Source organism: Xylocopa sonorina, unplaced genomic scaffold, assembly GCF_050948175.1.
Source record: "Xylocopa sonorina isolate GNS202 unplaced genomic scaffold, iyXylSono1_principal scaffold0014, whole genome shotgun sequence".
NCBI classification, from domain to species: Eukaryota; Metazoa; Arthropoda; class Insecta; order Hymenoptera; family Apidae; genus Xylocopa; species Xylocopa sonorina.
This window is the reverse complement of record NW_027490090.1, coordinates 3,102,127-3,122,917: the sequence shown is the minus strand read 5'-3', so window position 1 is coordinate 3,122,917 and position 20,791 is coordinate 3,102,127. Positions and strand designations below refer to the sequence as shown.

Sequence of the window (20,791 nt, the reverse complement as noted above, 5' to 3'; positions counted from 1 at the left end):
ATGCGCGGACGTTCGTAACTCGCGCGCCGCGAATCAGTCGGCCGCGATTCGTCCGCGAACGCGGTTCAGCTCGTCCCGAGGAGGCTTTTCGCGCGTCCCCCAGGGCTCATTTAGGAGAGCACGCGATGGCAGGTGCACGTCTGATGGTCGTTGCAGTGGCTCTGCTCGCCTTGACCGGCGCTGCTTCCATCGAACGCGCCACTTTCAAGGCCATGGACTGCGATAGGTGAGTGAAAGGGAAAACGACGCGCCAGCCGCGCGTTTGGGTCACTGTTATGTTATCGGGGTTTCCGTTCTGGGAAACTGTGCCTGCTTGCTGCTTAGCCATTTAAATGGTACAACGATCTGAGTGAAGTTCAATTACAATTTAAAGTTGATACACGGTTCTCGTTTGGTTATTCAAATGACACACCAATTCGTACTGCGCTTCTTCCTTCCTTCTATTAATTTCCATAAAACAAACTGACCATTTTTATTTTTGTCGCTATTGATTATTGTAATGGTACTGATTTTTCATTTGGTTATTGGTTACGATGAATGGTTCTTGTTTGGTACTTTAAATTTAAATAACACACCAACCAGTCGGATATCTAATTGCCTGTCGATTTAGAATGGATCATTGGTTTTGTACCTTTTGTACCTGCTGCTTTTTGCTGTAATTAATATAAGAAACTAAACTTACCATTTTTTTTTTTTTTTTTGGTAGTGACTACTGTAAGTTGAGAAATGAGTTATTGTTTGGTACTTTAAATGACACACCAATTCGTATGAAATTATAATCTTTTTTTGTTTAGTATTGATTATTGGAAGTTGAGAAATTTCTTGTTTGGTACTTTAAATGTTATTCTGGTTTCTGTTATGGGAGACTGTGTCTTGCTGCTGTGATTGGTTATTTAAATGGCACGACGATCTGAGTGAAGTTTCATTGTTTCTTGATTTAGCATGGATATTGGTTTTGTACTGTGCTTCTTTTGCTTTCATTAATTGATGTAAACCAAACTGACCATTTTCATTTTTTTTTTTTTAGTATTGATTTTTGTAAGTTGAGAAATGGTTCTTGTTTGGTACTTTAAGTGACACACAATGATGGTAATTTGTTTACCATGGAAGATTGAACCATCTTGTTGTACTTTTTTAGCAAAAATGATTATCTTTTTGGACAATTAATATTTACTTAGCTTCTAGTAGAGGTTTCACAAATTTTTTATAAACATTCTCGTCATTTATATTTAAATACCCATCACTTAATTTGTTTATCATGAAAAATTGAACTTTCTTGACGTACCTTTTTAAAGAAAATAATTATGTTTTTTGACAATTGGTGTTTACTCAACTTCAAGTAGGAGCTTCGCATATTTTTTAAACATGGTGATAATTTTTATATTATTTATTATTATTTAAATATACATAAATATAAATTATTTAAAAATTCTTTGCTACTCGTGCAATATTCGTGCAGAAAATTCAAATTTACTATGGTAAATTATGATATAATATGGTAATAATAATCTAGTAATTTTAATATAATATAATGTATTTTAATAATAATATAGCAATTTTACTGAAGCTAAATTCAAATTTATTATTGCAAATTTTATGGTATAATATAGCAATTTTGCTGAAGTTTAATTCAAATTTATTATAGTAAATTATGATGTAATATAGTAATTTTAATATAATATATTTTAATAATAATATAGAAATTTTGCTGAAGTTCAATTCAAATTTATTATAGCAAATAATGACATAGTATAGTAATTTTGCTGAAGTTCAATTCAAATTTATTATAGTAAATTTTGATATAATATTATATATTTAATTTAATATAATATATTTTAATGCAGTAATTTTAATAATAATAAAGTAATTCCACTAAAGATAGTACTTCACTAGATTAGTGCTTTTAGGTCAAGTTAACCAACTTTCAAGATAGATATGGCACAGTAGAATAAAAAAAAAAAGCTTCCAAAACGAGTACAACAAGCGAATCGTAAACAAACAGTAGGAAACTGGTATCTGTCTGATTGTTCTCAGAGTTGCAATTAATTGCGCGAGATAACGACTTGTACAGGAAGTGGCAATTTATTCTGAAACTCGACTGAACAGCAAAATCGCAAAAACGAACATTTCTATCGCAAAATCGTTGCTTTTCCTCAATTCTAAAATTTTGAATTCCTCAGAAATTAATTTAAAATTCAATTTTTAAATAGTTTGTAACAGCACAAATTTTTTTTAACGTTCTTCGAGTTTTTGAAAAGCTGATAAAATAAATTTAGCTCAAAATCGTTGCTTTTTCTCGACTCTGGAATGTTGAATTTCTAAATGATTAACTCGATTCTACTTAAACGCTTCCTGCATTCTTACGAAACGGCGTTATCGCTTTTTCTTCGTTCATCCACAACCGTAAGTTCATCAAAGGTTTCTCAGACTTTTTTCCCGCAATTCTCTGCTGATAACTCGCGTTTCGATGCAGAACAGAATATTCTTATCGAAAATACTGCGCATCGATTTTAATTCTTCGAATTGAGAGGGGAGTGGAGATTTATTTGTTTGAAATTCGCGTTCACCAACCCTTCGCTAGAATATTTGCTCTGTTGAGAGTAAGAAAGGGGCGTAAAAGAAGGTTTCTCTCTTCAGAATCTTACGTGGAGCAATCTCGCGTTACGAAATGGGTTTTTCTGAAGGAGAAATGGTTCTCGAGTGAAGGGTTCGAGCGTCGCCAAGCACGAACAAGAATAAAGTTACGATGGTTAATTAAAAATTAATATTATTATAATTTATATTTTTAAAAATTAATTATAAATTCCCCAATAAATATATTTTATATTCTAAGATACAACAATTCTCAAATAAATTATATATTAATTTTATATAAAATTATATTAATTAATGTTATATAAAAATTCAAATAAATGATGTGTTATATATAAATACACAAAAGAATTAAATATGAATATAATATCGTTGAAACAACTCAGTCTTCTTATCAAAAGAAATGAAACTCCGCTCGATAAGGCTATCAACAACGATAGAACAGCCTTGCAGAACATTACATTATGCCAGTTCCCATGGAACAGTCGATTGTCGAATCAGCTGGCTACGTCCACACTGAGAAAATTCGAGGTTACGTAACACACGATTTGCTTGATTGGAGGTTGCGTAAATCAAATGGATTTTCTTGATTAAAACGAAGACGATAGCTATTTTATACTTCAACAATTATCATCACTGCTGTGATCAGAATTATTGTCTCTATTTTATATAATATTTCCAGTTATTTAAAATTTTTTAACTCACTTTTGAAAAATGTTTGCTTGCATCAGATGACGATGGATTTAAATTTTTATACGAGCACTATAATTATTGTCTCTATTTTATAAAATATTTCCAATAATTTAAAATTCCTTGACTCACTTTTTAAAAAATATTTGCTTGCATCAAATGATGGACTTAAATTTTTTTAAAAATACTATAGCTATTTTATACTTCAACAATTGTAATTACTGCTGCAATTATAATTATTGTCCATATTTTGTAAAATATTTCCAATAATTTAAAATTCTTAAACTCATTTTTAAAAAATATTTACTTACATTAAATGGTGGACTTAAATTTTTTTAAAAATACTATAGCTATTTTATACTTCAACAATTGTAATTACTGCTGCAATTATAATTATCGTCCATGTTTTGTAAAATATTTCCAATAATTTAAAATTTCTTGACTCACCTTTTAAAAAATATTTGCTTACACCAAATGATGGACTTAAATTTTTATTTTTTACTTCAACAACTGCTGCTATTTTATAAAATATTTTCAGTAATTTAAAATTCTTAAACTCATTTTTAAAAAATATTTGCTTACATCAAATGATGGACTTAAATTTTTATTTTATACTTCAACAACTGCTGCTATTTTATAAAATATTTTCAGTAATTTAAAATCCCTTGACTCACTTTTAAAAAATATTTGCTCACATCAATGATGGACTTAATATTTTTATCTCTTCTTTGTTATCGATCGTCGATAATGAAATATCTCGCAGAGATGAAGATATTAATTTTCTCTGAAGTGTTTGTTGCTCAAAACGAGTGCTGATGCGAGTTTGTAGAAAATGAAACGCGAGTTATCGCGTTAATTCTGAGACGTTCGCTGTTTATCGAGTTTATCAGCGACGCGACGCCATTAATCAATGCAACGAGGAAAGTTTAATAACGACCAGAATTTCCCTTTGCATAAACGGTTATAAATAATGCTCGTTTCCACGCTCCACTCTCGTTCATCATAATAATTCAGTTGATAAAGCACAGAAAATGTTTTGTAAATAAATAAAAAAAATTCGAAAGCAATTTGATTTTGTTCGTTGCAAAATTCGTCGATTTTGGTTTCTGGTCATCGTCAGAGATATCGTTTTCTTCGAATTAATGATTTTCGTGGATTTTTAGCTGGTATTTTTTTTTTTTTTTTTTTGGCTTTTGTGGATGTTGTTTTGGGTTTTTAGAATTTTGAAGTTTTGAAAATGGAATGGTGGAAACTGCTAAGCACTGAGCTTAGAATATCCAAAATGGCGAGCTGTTGTTCGCCACATCCATCTTGAAAGTTGGTTAACCTAATCTAAAACCACTTCAGCAAATTCAGCAAAAATTCAGCAAACTATTAACATTAAATTTATCTAAAAAATTCTATTACAATAATATAACAATTTACTGCACAGTAAATTTGAATTTCCCGCGCAAAACGTTGCACGCATACAATTTAATATCCTCATCGTCGCGACGAGCCATTTTCCCGAATTAAACGCGATTTCTACGAGCACTTCGATTAGAATCCGATCCGCGACGTTATCATTGGCCAGTTTGCCAGGATTTATGGGAAATCGACGAGACGCCATTCGTGCAGATCGTAAAATCGCCGTTTACGAGGATTTCACGTCAGATCGATGCGACCCTGGCTTTCATTAGACGCGACTCCATCGCGCGAAAGGAGAAAACAGTTTTTTCTGCGAATATTTTAGCCAACTTTCCTCTTTGCCTCCTTTTTTACCCTCGAAACTGCCTTATTTTTCCTCTGTCGAAAGTTCGAATGGTTATGTCGACTTCTCTTATCGGCAGTTTCTCCCAATTTGCATATGAGAATCGATAGTTTGGAGTAGTCGATGCTTCAGAAGAGTTTTTGGGTCTGTTTTTATTTTTTTTTTAAGATTGAAAACGCATGGATTTGTTTGTTAAAAAAAATTAATTAAGTTAAGTAAATGGCACAATTGATTAATTTGATTTTTAAAGGTTCTTCTTATATTTTTATTATTATTGCATTGAAATTTGGAAATCTTGCAGAGAAATTGAAAAATTTATGATCGAGAGCAGAAAAATTGAGAAAATTGTAATAGAGAGCAGAAAAGTTGAAAAATTTATGATAGAGAGCATAAAAATTGGGAAATTTGTAATAGAGAGTAGAAAAATTGGGAAATTTGTAACAGAGAGTAGAAAAATTGAAAAATTTGTAATAGAGAGTAGGAAAATTGAAAAATTACTATTGGTACTATTTCTTCTTCTATTTTTTATAATTATTGCATTGAAATTTGGAATCTTGCATTGCAATTTCTATTATTATTGCATCGATATTTCTTCTTTAATTTTCTGCTATCATTGCACTAAAATTTGGCCATTTCGCAGAGCAATTTCATTTCTCCCTCGCCCACGAGACTAAGACGCGAGTTTATCCAACGCTATGCCCACGACTGTATCGTAAAAGCGGCTGTTCTTTATATAACGGGTAACGATTCAGCTGGAGAAGAGAATTTACATCAATTACCGCTAGATGCGTCGCATAAATCACCCGCTATCTGAATGAATATGCATTACGTAACGCGATTCGTTGTACGCGAGCGAGTCGTTGGTCGATGGTGGGAGGTCGCCAATTTACCGACCGATAAATCTCTCGTCGTGTTTACAGGAGGCGAGCCTTACTTTCGCCGACACCTAATATCAATTTTAATGGAGATTCGAAGCATTCGAGACGCGCCACGAAACAATTTCTTCGCAGAAATGAAATATTTTTATATTAAATATTTTCTACTCAGAGTTTTCAAGGGAATATTTAATCTTAATGGTGCAATTTATGGTCCTTGTTGGTCTGAGAATTTTTTTTCTTTAATGGTACAATCTGTGGTCCTTGTTAATTTGAGAATATTTTTTTTTTTCAAGAAATAAATTGCAGAAAAATTCTTAACTGCTTTAAAATCTTCAATCTTGAGATAATAATAAGCCAGCTTTGAATTTTAAAAAATGGTACAACTTGTGATCCTTGTTGATTCCAGAATATTTTTTCTTTTCTTTTTTTTTTTTTTGAAAGAAACAAATTGCACAGAGGTATCTCAAGGTTTGATCACAGAGAGTCGTGTTGGTTCTCCTCGAGCAGAGCCAGGAAGTCGATGTAATAGGAATCTGGGAATCAGAGACGATCGAGCGAGATTCGCGGCAATTCCTCGAAATAGCCGCGTTCCAAAACGAAGGAACGTTCGAGAGGAACGTGATAAGGACTTAGAAAATCTCTGAGACAAAATAGAAACCGCAGAAATCGAGTGGAACAGAAAAAAAAATTGCTTCGAACGACCAAAACAAATTTCAATGCAAATGTTATTAAAAAAGTGCTATTTTATTATTTAAAAAGTGCTATTTATTTTATTGTGCCATTTCTGATTGCAATAATTTCATAATTAATTTTTCTAGCAAAAATAATTGTCAGCTGCTTTAAATTTCGATGTACAAATTTTTTTATTACTCAAATTTAATTTACGAGGCTCAAGAAAGGACGAAAATCGATGGATTGGTCCATAAAACTTGAAAATACTTCAAAGTGGAAAGTTCGAATTACTTTGATCAGAGATTTACTGCTCGAAAAGGGAATTTTGTGAACCCAAAGGTACGTTGGAACAAAATAATCGCAATTTCGATCTCTCACGCGAGTTTTCAATTAATTTAATTAATCCAATTCGCAAGAAGCATCAGCGACCAACGTTCGAAAGTCTTAGCGCAGTTTGAGTAACTTTGGGAACGCTTGTTTGGTCGCAAAACTTCGAGTTGCGAAAGATCTGATCGCAAACACGGTGATCCACGCGAAAGTGGAAGAGCAGATTTCAGCTAAGACGCAAACCACGTATTTTCGTTCACTTTGGATGCGACCAAGTCTGTTGAACAAGAGATTGTTGGCAACGTTGCTCTCAAATCAGCTTTTTAATTAACTAAATCTGTGCAAAAACACAATTTTCAAAAGCAATTAACAATAGATAGTTCATTTTTGTTTTTTAAATGGCTGAAAGACAGAATAAACAAATGCTAAGTGAACTTGCTCAGCTTTTTAATTGAATAAATTTGTGAAAACTGTGTTTCTATTAAAATACAATTTTTAAAAATCAATAAATAATGGATAATTCCATTTTACATTAAAAAAAAAAATGACTAAAAGAGGCAACGTAAACTAAATTTCTTTACTAGCCTTCTACAACGAATAAACTGACTTATCAATGAGAAAGAATAGTTCAATAGACTATAACTAATTAATAATATGATAAATCACATATTAAAGTACTAAAAGTTCAATGTTCGTTTAGATTAGAACGTTTTTTATTGACAAATCTCATCGACAACCGCAACGCTGCAAGTGCGAGCGAAGACTGCGCGTCGCGAGCCTCGCGGGTGGCGCCTGACCGCGCGCGCATGCGCGCGTTGGAAGCTGCGCGCGACGCTGCGAGCCAGCGCGAGCACTGCCGCTCGCGCAGTGTCCGCTCAGGCGTCTCAGAGGAAGGTTGTGCTTCTTCGAGCTCCAAAATTTTCGTTAAAAACATCATTTCTCTCATCTTCTGCACAAATATTTCGATTATTTTAGGTATTTATGATGCAATACACTGTTATTATTATTAAATTTACTATGTATAATTAATATTATTAGCTGTAGTTTGCAATTATTATTTTTAATGACCACTTCGAAGCATAAAATCTATAAAAATGGAACTGTAGAAGAGTTTAAAGCTAAATTTATGTAAATAAAAATGAGAGAAATGAATTTTGAAGATGGAAATTGGACTTAAATTAATCTTTAAATAGTGTTTTAAGCAAAAATAAATTAAAATAGCAGTTTTTTAAGTTGCAAATCGACTTGTTTGAACTTCTGAAACGATAATAAGAATGATCAGTTTAATGGATGTTTAATTATACCTACTATCTTTTTTTTTATTTTATAATTGTAATAATAATTAAATGGCATCCAAATAAATTTTAATCTTGTGCCTGCAAATGTTGAAACAATTTTGTATTCATGCGTGGATTGATTTAACGATCAGTTTAATGGAATTTGTGCAATCTGTGGCAGTTTATTCCTCGTCGAGTGACTTTTCGATGCAAAATCGGATTATTGGATAATCCGTTTTTGGAGTTGGTTGAATTGTATGTAACCAGATTATCGATTCGTGCTATATTTTATGGGATGCTTCTAATAAATTTGAAAAGACTCGCACGAGAGTTGAAAATAATTTGAATAATTTCAGTTAGATGAATAATTAAGATTTTTTTGTTATTTTGTTTCAGTGAAATTTATTGTACTGGAGAATTGCTGAAGACGATACAGCTTTCTGGGATCTACAGGGACAGCAAAACGTTTGTTGATCTTCATCAAATACACGACCCAGATGTGACTATTTCGAAGTAAGTTTGAGAACTTTTGTTTTTTTTATTTTTGTTGTATTGAAATTTGTTCTTTTGTTTTTTTACTTGTGTTGCATTGGAACTTCTCCTTCTATTTTTTTATTATTACTGCATTGAAAATTTGGAAAACTTACATAGCAATTTCTATTTCTATTTTTCGATTTTTATTGCATTAAAATTTGGAAATATTGCATTGCAATTTCTTCTGAACAATTCTTTCCCATTTAAATTCCAGTTTCGACAAGCTGATGAACGCGACAGACAACAAACCCAGCCAGAGTCAGCTGGTCCAGTTTGTAAACGAGAACTTCGTCTCCTCGAACGAGCTGGTGAATTGGACGCTGCCAGACTGGACGGACAGTCCCTCGATACTGAAACGAATCAGCGACTCGAAATTCCGCGAGTGGGCCAGATATCTGAATGCCATCTGGAAGGAGCTCGCCAGGAAAATAAGCAGCGACGTGGCGCAAAATCCAGAAAGGCACAGTCTGATTTACGTGGACAATGGGTTCATCGTTCCTGGCGGTCGATTTAAAGGTAAATTAATTTTTAACTTGGTTTGAGTTTTTTTCTTAAATCTAGATAATTTTCTCGTTCAATTTAAATAACTTTCTTCTTAAATCAAAATTGAAAAATTTGTAATAGAGAGTAGAAAAATTCAAAAATTTGTGACAGAGAGCAGAAAAATTGTTAAATTTCTAATAGAGAGCAGAAAAATTGCAAAATTTATGTTAGAGAGTAGAAAAATTGCAAAATTTATGACAGAGAGGAGAAAGATATTTAACAATATAATAATCTAATAGTGAGCAGTAATATTGAAAAATTTGTAATAGAGAGTAAACAAATGGAAAAATTTGTAACAGAGTGTAATAAAATTGAAAAATTTGTAACAGAGAGCTGGAATATTGGGAAATTTGAAATAGGGAGTTAAAAAATTGCAAAATTTATGTTAGACAGTAGAAAAATTGAAAAATTTATGACAGAGAGCAGAAAGATGTTTAACATTTTGATAATCTAATAGTGAGCATTAATATTGAAAAATTTGTAATAGAGAGTAAACAAATTGAAAAATTTGTAACAGAGAGTAAACAATTTGAAAAATTTGTAACAGGGAGCTGGAATATTGGGAAATTTGTAATAGAGAGTTAAAAAATTGGAAAATTTATGATCGAGAGTAGAAAAATTGCAAAATTTATGTTAGACAGTAGAAAAATTGAAAAATTTATGACAGAGAGCAGAAAGATGTTTAACATTTTGATAGTCTAATAGTGAGAAGTAATATTGAAAAATTTGTAATAGAGAGTAAACAAATTGAAAAATTTGTAACAGAGAGCTGGAATATTGGAAAATTTGTAATAGGGAGTTAAAAAATTGGAAAATTTATGATCGAGAGTAGAAAAATTGCAAAATTTATGTTAGAGAGTAGGAAAATTGAAAAATTTATGACAGAGAGCAGAAAGATGTTTAACATTTTGATAATCTAATAGTTAGCAGTAATATTGAAAAATTTGTAATAGAGAGTAAACAAATTGAAAAATTTGTAATAGGGAGTAAACAAATTGAAAAATTTGTAACAGAGAGCTGGAATATTGGGAAATTTGTAATAGAGAGTTAAAAAATTGGAAAATTTATGATCGAGAGTAGAAAAATTGCAAAATTTATGTTAGAGAGTAGGAAAATTAAAAAATTTATGACAGAGAGCAAAAAGATGTTTAACATTTTGATAATCTAATAGTTAGCAGTAATATTGAAAAATTTGTAATAGAGAGTAAACAAATTGAAAAATTTGTAACAGAGAGTAAACAAATTGAAAAATTTGTAACAGAGAGCTCGAATATTGGGAAATTTGTATTAGGGAGTTAAAAAATTGGAAAATTTATGATCGAGAGTAGAAAAATTGCAAAATTTATGTTAGAGAGTAGGAAAATTGAAAAATTTATGACAGAGAGCAGAAAGATGTTTAACATTTTGATAATGTAATAGTTAGCAGTAATATTGAAAAATTTGTAATAGAGAGTAAACAAATTGAAAAATTTGTAACAGAGGGCTGGAATAATGGGAAATATGTAATAGAGAGTTAAAAAATTGGAAAATTTATGATCGAGAGTAGAAAAATTGCAAAATTTATGTTAGAGAGTAGGAAAATTGAAAAATTTATGTTAGAGAGTAGGAAAATTAAAAAATTTATGTTAGAGAGTAGGAAAATTGAAAAATTTATGACAGAGAGCAGAAAGATGTTCAACATTTTGATAATCTAATAGTAAGCAGTAATATTGAAAAATTTGTAATAGAGAGTAAAGAAATTGAAAAATTTGTAATACAGAGCTGAAATATTGGGAAATTTGTAATAGGGAGTTAAAAAATTGAAAAATTTATGTTAGAGAGTAGAAAAATTGAAAAATTTATGACAGAGGGTAAAAAGATGTTTAACATTTTAATAATCTAATAGTGAGCAGTAATATCGAAAAATTTGTAATAGAGAGTAAACAAATTGAAAAATTTGTAACAGAGAGCTGGAATATTGGGAAATTTGTAATAGGGAGTTAAAAAATTGGAAAATTTATGATAGAGAGTAGAAAAATTAAAAAATTTATGTTAGAGAGTAGGAAAATTGATAAATTTATGACAGAGGGTAGAAACATGTTTAACATTTTAATAATCTAATAGTGAGCAGTAATTTTGAAAAATTTGTAATAGAGAGTAAACAAATTGAAAAATTTGTAACAGAGAGTAATAAAATTGAAAAATTTGTAATAGAGAGCTGGAATATTGGGAAATATGTAATAGAGAGTTAAAAAATTGGAAAATTTATGATCGAGAGTAGAAAAATTGCAAAATTTATGTTGGAGAGTAGAAAAATTGAAAAATTTATGACAGAGAGCAGAAAGATGTTTAACATTTTGATAATCTAATAGTGAGCAGTAATATTGAAAAATTTGTAATAGAGAGTAAACAAATTGAAAAATTTGTAACAGAGAGTAAACAAATTGAAAAATTTGTAACAGAGAGCTGGAATATTGGGAAATTTGTAATAGAGAGTTAAAAAATTGGAAAATTTATGATCGAAAGTAGAAAAATTGCAAAATTTATGTTAGAGAGTAGTAAAATTGAAAAATTTATGACAGAGAGCAGAAAGATGTTTAACATTTTGATAATCTAATAGTTAGCAGTAATATTGAAAAATTTGTAATAGAGAGTAAACAAATTGAAAAATTTGTAACAGAGAGTAAACAAATTGAAAAATTTGTAACAGAGGGCTGGAATAATGGGAAATATGTAATAGAGAGTTAAAAAATTGGAAAATTTATGATCGAGAGTAGAAAAATTGCAAAATTTATGTTGGAGAGTAGGAAAATTGAAAAATTTATGTTAGAGAGTAGGAAAATTGAGAAATTTATGACAGAGGGTAGAAAGATGTTTAACATTTTAATAATCTAATAGTAAGCAGTAATATCGAAAAATTTGTAATAGAGAGTAAACAAATTGAAAAATTTGTAATAGAGAGTAAACAAATTGAAAAATTTGTAACAGAGAGCTGGAATATTGGGAAATTTGTAATAGGGAGTTAAAAAATTGGAAAATTTATGATAGAGAGTAGAAAAATTAAAAAATTTATGTTAGAGAGTAGGAAAATTGATAAATTTATGACAGAGGGTAGAAACATGTTTAACATTTTAATAATCTAATAGTGAGCAGTAATTTTGAAAAATTTGTAATAGAGAGTAAACAAATTGAAAAATTTGTAACAGAGAGTAATAAAATTGAAAAATTTGTAATAGAGAGCTGGAATATTGGGAAATATGTAATAGAGAGTTAAAAAATTGGAAAATTTATGATAGAGAGTAGAAAAATTAAAAAATTTATGTTAGAGAGTAGGAAAATTGATAAATTTATGACAGAGGGTAGAAACATGTTTAACATTTTAATAATCTAATAGTGAGCAGTAATTTTGAAAAATTTGTAATAGAGAGTAAACAAATTGAAAAATTTGTAACAGAGAGTAAACAAATTGAAAAATTTGTAATACAGAGCTGAAATATTGGGAAATTTGTAACAGGGAGTTAAAAAATTGGAAAATTTATGATAGAGAGGAGAAAAGTTGAAAAATTTAGAATTAAGGACAGAAAAATTGAGAAATTTGTAATATAGACCAGAAAAATTAGTAAATTTAAAATAATTTATTCCACTAAAATTTGCAAACCTTGCACTACAATTCCTTCTTCTATTTTTAATTATTACTGTATTGAAATTTGTAAATCTTGCATAGAATTTTCTTCTTTTATTTTTAGTTATTACTGCATTAATATTTATAAATCTTGCATTGCAATTTCTTCTTCTATTTTTCATTATCAATTGACTATGTATTTTGTAATAAAAATCACAAAGCAATTGTATTAATGTTATTTGAAATTAAAATAACAAATTTCTCTTATCCACATTTTTCTTTTTCTTTTTCTTTTATTAAAAACTTCTTCTTTCGTTTTAAACTTTTCTTTTTGCACTGAAATTTTTTCTACTTTTTTTTTATTTTATTATTGATGATTTTGTTTTTCCTTTTTTTCTTTTTTCCTTTTGCAACAGAGTTTTATTATTGGGACAGTTATTGGGTGATCGAAGGGCTGCTTTTATGCGACATGTATGAAACTGCCAAAGGGATGATTGACAATTTTGTGTACATGGTGGATAGATATGGGTTCGTGCCGAATGGTGGGAGGATTTATTACCTCATGAGGAGCCAGCCACCCCTGTTGCATCTTATGGTACGTTTTATGACTTTTCCTATTGATTTCATATATCATTTTCCTTTGCAAACATAGAAATAAATTTGTCGTGGCTCTGGGAGGGAGAAAGTGTTTGGGTTTTTAATTTTTTATTTTTCTTAAAGTGGAAAACTTGTGATGAAGAGCAGAAAAATTGGAAAATTTATGACATAGAGCTGAAAAATTGAAAAATTTGTAATAGAGAGCAGAAAAGTTGAAAAATTTGTAATAGAGAGCAGAAAAGTTGAAAAATTTGTAATAGAGAGCAGAAAAATTGAAAAATTTGTGATAGAGAGTAGAAAAATTGAAAAACTTGTCATAGAGAGCAGAAAAATTAGAAAATTTATGACATAGAGCAGATAAATTGGGAAATTTTTCTTCTTCTATTATTTTATTTTTATTGCATAAAAATTTCAAATCTCGCAAATTAAACAAAAAACAACCAAAACAAAATACAATCACACTAAACTAGCCTGAAAGAATTTTCATCACGGATTTAATCTCGTTTCGAAGATCTCGACTGATCCAAGGCCACGAAACTCTGTTCGAAGCCCAAAGCATTAAGTTCGAAGGAAAGTTGGGCGATAAACGAGAAGCAGCGCAAACTAATAAGCGAGAATTACGACAGGAAGTTTGACGAGCCGCTGCTGAGACGTGGGGGGCGGTGTCTTTCTAATAATCGCGTTAATTACAATGTCAATTACAATTTCATTGGTCGCACGTATGCTCGTGTCAGTTCTCCAATTCCATCGGGATATATTCCGTCGAGGTTGGAGCCAGTTGACCCTGACACGCGATGGCGTGTGCTGAGGAAGTTGGGGGCGTTGCTGTCGATTAAGTTGGATTTCATTCAAAATTAGAAATTGAAGAAATTTTAAAGAATTTAATTTGTTTCAGAGAGAATTATGGTGCTGAATAATAATATAGGATTTTTCAGAATTTATTTTAAAAATAGTGGAGTAGTATTTAAAAATCTATTCACCACTCTTGCCACACCCCTGACAATCAACGAAAATTCCCTCCCACCAACCGCTATATTGATTTTCCATCTCTCATCATCCTAGAAACATCTAATTCCATTTTTATAAAGTCTACGAGAAACTCTTGACTGCTCTCCAGAGAGCAACATTTGAATTGCAACGCGCGACTTCAAGTCTGCTTTACATTTCCGTTAAATAAGCGTCGCCTTTCACGAGAAAAGAGAAAAATCGCTGTCGACGGTCCCGTTTGAATAAAGCAAGGAGGCCATCGCAGTTCTGGTGCTCGTTGCCATGTAAATTCCTGGCTTTCACGTCAGACGACGTCCTCCAAAATTCACTGAGAGTCTTCTGCAGCTCGCAGTCACCTCTTTTTCGAATCACAGAGCAGTGCATCCTCCTAGAGCAGTAAACTCCTTATTGCACAACACTTTGCAATGTCTACAGCCTACAGTAAAGAGCATTAGAGCCTATAATTCCTATTTTTAGCTTTGTGTAACATTTATTTGACATTGGATTAGGTTGAAAGCACCAAAGAATGCCTTTTTCGCAATCAGATCAAAGAATGCAGCTTGGAGAACGCTATGCCGCGGATATAGTAGTTAGCAACTGCTCTTTAGCTGTCCAATATGTCTGCACGTGCCTATTCTATTCGACAGGTCTCCAAGTACCTGGATTTCACCAGGGACTACAATTACCTTCGCAGGATCATTCCTATGCTGGACAAGGAGTTCGCGTTCTGGCAGCAGAGGAGGATGATCAATGTCAGGAAGAACGGGAGGATGTACAAGATGGGGCATTATGTTGTGGACAGTCCTAGGCCTCGACCAGAGAGCTACAAGTATGATCTTCTTTATTTAATAGCAATTTTTTGGGTAGAGTTTGAGAAGTCAAACTTTGCACATGTATTTATCAATGTTCTAAGATCGTACAGTTAAATTTTTGAGAGATTAAGATGGCTATCGTAAAAGTTATTCGATATTTTCTATGATACATTAAAAGGGTAATGTTATACTGTTCCAAAGCAACAAGTATGATCTTCTTTATTTAATAGTAATTTTTGGGGACGACCCTGACTTTCCAAATTTCGCACATATATTTCTCCATGTTTTAGCATTGTTCAGTCCAATTTTTGAGAGATAATGGTGGCTATTCTAAAAGTTACTCAATATTTTCTACAATACAATAAAGAAAATGCTGTCATACTGCTCTTAAGCACTTTTGCCTTCAACAAACACATATATCCTCATTCTAACATTACAATAATCAACTACCAATGTTCCTTAAACACAAGAAACTCAATAACACCCCAAAATCCCCTTATTCCACCCCCTTCACCAATTTTTCACTACCTCAACTTGCATTAATCGACATATCCCTCGTTCAATTCTCAGAGAAGACTACAATATGGCTCAGAACTTGGACCCAGGCTCGCAGGACTTCTTCTACAACAACATAAAGGCTGGCGCAGAAAGTGGCTGGGACTTCTCCAACAGGTGGTGCATTGGCGACAAAAAAGATGGAATGCTCAGCCTGCTGAACATTTCCACCCAGCACATCGTTCCAGTCGACCTGAACGCGATTCTGCAACAAAACGCGCGGCTCCTCAGCGAATTTCACACCCTGCTGGGCAACAATTGGGTGAGTTGCGGAACGCTCGACGACAGACAGTCGAAGTCGAACCCTGTTCAACAGCGTACGATCGTCTCAATTCGTTAATTGGCTGGCCAAACAGTGGCTGATCGATCGTGTAACACGATGGAACGCTCCAACGGGAATTGCTGGGCTCTCCAGCTGTGTGCTTTCGAGAGGGAATAATAACGATGTTGTAACACGATTTTACAGGGGATTATGGAATTATTGCATCGATCGTTTCTTAAGCAAATTTCTGCAATTTGCTCTTCCTAATTCAATAAGAACTTCCTCTAATTTTAAATTTAAATGCTCGAATTTGAAACGTTCGATGGATGCATTTGTGCATTTCACTTTTTAGTTTTTACGTAAATGAGTGTTTAAAGAGTTTGAGTGTAATGAAATAGAAATTGTGAAGTGTTTAATGGTTTTTTTTTTGGTTTTGTTGGGATTTTTCAGAAGTCTCAGTATTATGCGAAGGTGGCTGGACAGCTGCAAACAGCGATTGATAGTGTTTTGTGGAACGAAGAGGTGGGGATATGGCTCGATTATGATATGAAGAACCAGAAGTCGAGGAATATGTTTTATCCTTCTAATTTGGCGCCATTGTACACTAGGAGTTACCAGCGTCATCGACGTGAACAGTACGCGCTTTCTGCTGTTAAGTATCTGGTTTCGCAGAATATCGACAGCTTTTTTGGTGAGTCTCACAGTAATAAATTTTGTAATAATAAATCTTAAAAATATATCATAACGAATTTTAAAGATATATAAACATAAATCTTAAATATCTTAAATATCTTATAATAATAATAATAATAATAAAAATGAAAAAAGGAGCTTTTAAAAAAAGAAAAATCTTGTGATTTAGTTTCGTGGCTCAATAATGATTATTTAAATCATGTCCAAAAAAAACCAATCAATATTCATATACTACAAAGGTATTTCAGTTTCACAGTTCAAGAACAATGTATTTTAATCTACAGGGTGTCCAAAATAAAACACCATGAATTTTTATAAACTACAGGGAACACACTGTATATAGATTATCGTTTCAATGCGAAGAATTCTTTGAGCTCGAAAAAAAATTAAGTTGTTCGCATCTCAAACGATTCCTCTTTTTTAACTAAAACCTTTTCAGACAGTGCAGTGTATTCAACGTATCGATTTATTTCTTTTTCACCACCCTGTGTAGACAGAGGAGGGTACAAAAGAGAAGGTGCTTCTAAAGAATTTGATATCTGCGAAGGTTATTCCTATGAAAATGCAATCGAATGGAATCGTGATAAGAGACGAATGCTATTCTTCTTTATACACGAAATAAGAAGCTTTTTGTTACTCGAAGAGCGCAGTATCGACAATGGTCATCCTGGTTCCTCTATAAAGCAATATAAAATATGAAATAATAGCGTAAAACAGATCTCAGATTGCAATGCAGAATATGCTCCACGTGGAACTTCATTTTCCACTAAATAGAATAATTAAATTTTTCCAGAAACTCTGCGTCCCACGCGAGACTGCACTTTGCATTTTCAGTTCCGTTTTTAACGTGGATCGACTGTCGATTCCACCGTTTCCACGTTCCATTCGTTCGTCAGTTAGCAAAGCGGACTTGGAAGCTCGTTTTTCTCGAAAAACGTGACCTCAAGCGAAAAAACATCCCTCTGTTCTCTATTTTTCGTTTTTTTTTTTTATTCAGTTCTACCCGCACAATCGTCCCTCGGTTTTATCACTCGCTCGAACACGCTTCTGCGGGGTCAGAGATAAAAGATGTATCACTGGTGAATAATTAAAAACGTTTAATTAAATAAGTCTCGAAAATTGTTTGCTGCTATTACGTCGAGCTAATTAACCGACACTGAGCAGGGAATATTAAATATAAAAATTATGGTAAATTGCAGAAGATACTTTGTGACTTCTGAAATAAGTTAATTAAATTACAAAAATTATTTTACCATTGGTGATCAATATTTTGGCCTAAATTAATTTTTGCTTTGTTTTTTCTGTTGTTCGATTGAGTTACAAAAATTATTCTGACATTGGTGATCAATATTTTGATGTAAAATAATTTTTGTTTCATTTTTCTGTTGTTTGGTTGAGTTATAAAAATTATTTTGGCATTGGTAATTAATATTTTGATGTAAAATAATTTTTTTTTTGTTTTTTCTGTTGTTTCATTGGGTTATAAAAATTATTTTGGCATTGGTGGCCAATATTTTGATGTAAATTAATTTTTTTTTTGTTTTTTTTCTGGTGTTTATTGTTAATTAAAATCGATTTGTTCTTGTTTTTTAGGAGGAACGCCAACGTCCTTGAACCACACTGGAGAGCAATGGGATTTCCCCAATGCATGGCCACCATTGCAGTCGTTTATAGTGATGGGTCTCCACTGGACTGGAGTTAAAGAAGCGATGGAAGTTGGTCGAGAATTGGCGACCAGATGGCTCAGTGCTAATTATCTTGGCTATGTGGAAACTGGACAAATGTTTGAAAAGGTTAGCTCAAAAACATCAAAAAATTATGGTTGACCAATAAAAATTCTTAGTAAATTTTTTTGGAGAACGACCCCAATTTTTTATTATGCTGTCTCTTCTTTTTGTGTCGAGATTTGTTCTTCTTCTCCGTCTGCAATGCCTTATTGCTCTTCTTTCTTGACTGTTTCTTCTTCTACTTCATCTTCTTTGTCGTTTGCTTCGTACTTTTCAATAATTTCTTCTTCTTTCTCGTCTGCAACTACTTCTTCTTCGTTCTTCTCACCTGCAAATACTTCTTCTTCATGTTCTTTCTCGTCTGCGCCGTCTTTTCCCTGTTCTTCCTCGTCTGCATCGTCTTCTTCTAATTCTTCACCTTTTGCAAAGTCTCATTTACCTTCTGCAACGTCTTCTTCCTCTTCTTTCTCGTCTGCAACGTCTTCTTCTTCTTCTTCAGTCTCGTTTTCAACCTGTTCATCCTCTTCCTCGACCTTTCTTACCCCTCAAACCCATCGCTGACGACTTCGAACACGACACAACTGAAACTCGTGGCCATCGCAAGTAACGCGCAAACATCGCCAGCCCCAAAAGAAGAAAAGTTAACAAGTGCCAGCTTCGTCGCGTGCCTTAATTAACCAAGGCGACGGCGATCGCCTTTGAGAAACAAGAACTCCTGATTACCCGCTGTAATTAGCGTTTTAATTGCAGTACGACTCGGTCGTGCCTGGTCTTGGCGGCGGTGGAGGGGAATACACAGTTCAAACTGGCTTCGGATGGACCAACGGCGTCGTCTTCGAGTTCCTAAACGCATTCTCGAACGTCAGCCTCTGGGACGTCGACTATGACACCAACAACAACGTGACGAGACAATAGTGAGTCGAATTAATTGTATTTTGGAACGATTTATTAACCTATTGGGTCGTTTAAGTAGAAAACAACCAAAGTTTCACGTTTTTGGCAAAGTTTTTTGCTGTAAAAGAGCCTAATTCAACCAATTTCTACCATAAATCGGTTACATTTTACCTTTCCTAATTGCATAATAACCAAAAGCTAATTTTGAAATTAAAGATGGCGGTTTCAGGCACCACTGGCGCACCCTCCAACGAATCTAGTCTACCACGGGAAACAGGGCAGCGTTTTCGAGAACCCACCGTTCCCTCGACGCGAGTGAGGCACTTCTTCTCCTGAACCACGCGCCATTAATCACGTCTGCATCGATGATGGCTGAAATACTTCGCGAAGAGGAGCACAGGCGATGGATTTTCACGCGAAACGTTTGTACATTAACCCCTAACTTTATCGCGAAAGTAGTTATTAGTACTTATTAGCTGAGAGCAGTGAAATTTGCTCGCAGAGCAAACCCAATAGCGACTAACCATCTAAAGGAGCGGCACAAAATGGCGATTCCAGCGTCTCGCGTGCACGAAGTAGCCCAAAAATTGTGCAGCTCGTCAGTATTGTAATTTAAGTGAAGAAGATCGCGTTCGAAACGAAATTCGAGCCTGCGAGTGTCTTCCTCTGAGAGATGGCGCTGGCGCTGACTTTGTGCTTCTGACTCTGACCAAGAAGACGCGTTTTGTGTTCAGATTTGGCTATTGTAATCGTGTTTTTTCGTGTGAATCGTTCGAAATAAAGAGACAGACACGTCTGCAATGAAATAATCGCATCCATTTGCATGAAACACCCACGTAGTTGCTGTGAGGCACTTGCTCTGACTTTGTGCTTCTTACTCTGACCAAGAAGACGCGTTTTGTGTACAGATTTGGCTATTGTAATCGTGTTTTTTCGTGTGAATCGTTTGAAATGAAGAGACAGACACGTATGCAATGAAAAATTGCATTAATTTGCATGAAACACTAATTTAATTGCAGTTTGGTCGACCCCAATAGCGCCTGGTCACTGCAAAACGCTGCTGACTCGTCGTAAATTCGCTCAACAGCACTTTGCGAAACGTTCAACGGGATTTTATCGTGTCGTGAAGGGAATGGAATGAAATGCGCCATTGATTTCGATTCGATTACCCTGTATGAGCGTTCATGCTCCACCAAACACGAGTGCGTTCGCTTACTCTTGCAGAAAGCAGTAAATGGGTGATGAAAAATGGTGGAAATGTCGCGAGCACGCTTGTTAATCTTCTCATTGATCTCTCGACTTAATCAGAGACCAATTAAATTTTAAAAAACGATCAGATTTTTCGAAATTTTCTGCTTAAAACGAGTTTACAACTCTGTGTTGCTATTTTTCTTCAACGT

The 20,791-nt window shown here is 33.2% G+C and overlaps 1 protein-coding gene across 1 annotated transcript; it reads left to right on the top strand.

Annotated features, from left to right (window-relative positions):
• Positions 1-143: 143 nt before the first annotated feature.
• LOC143431823 (trehalase) lies at positions 144-20,198 on the top strand. The gene is made up of 10 exons (XM_076908774.1): positions 144-226; positions 8,583-8,699; positions 8,935-9,236; positions 13,281-13,459; positions 15,096-15,277; positions 15,831-16,077; positions 16,528-16,768; positions 18,364-18,563; positions 19,248-19,411; positions 19,608-20,198. Coding segments are annotated over exons 1-10 (1,716 nt in total). The 3' UTR covers positions 19,609-20,198.
• Positions 20,199-20,791: the final 593 nt, after the last annotated feature.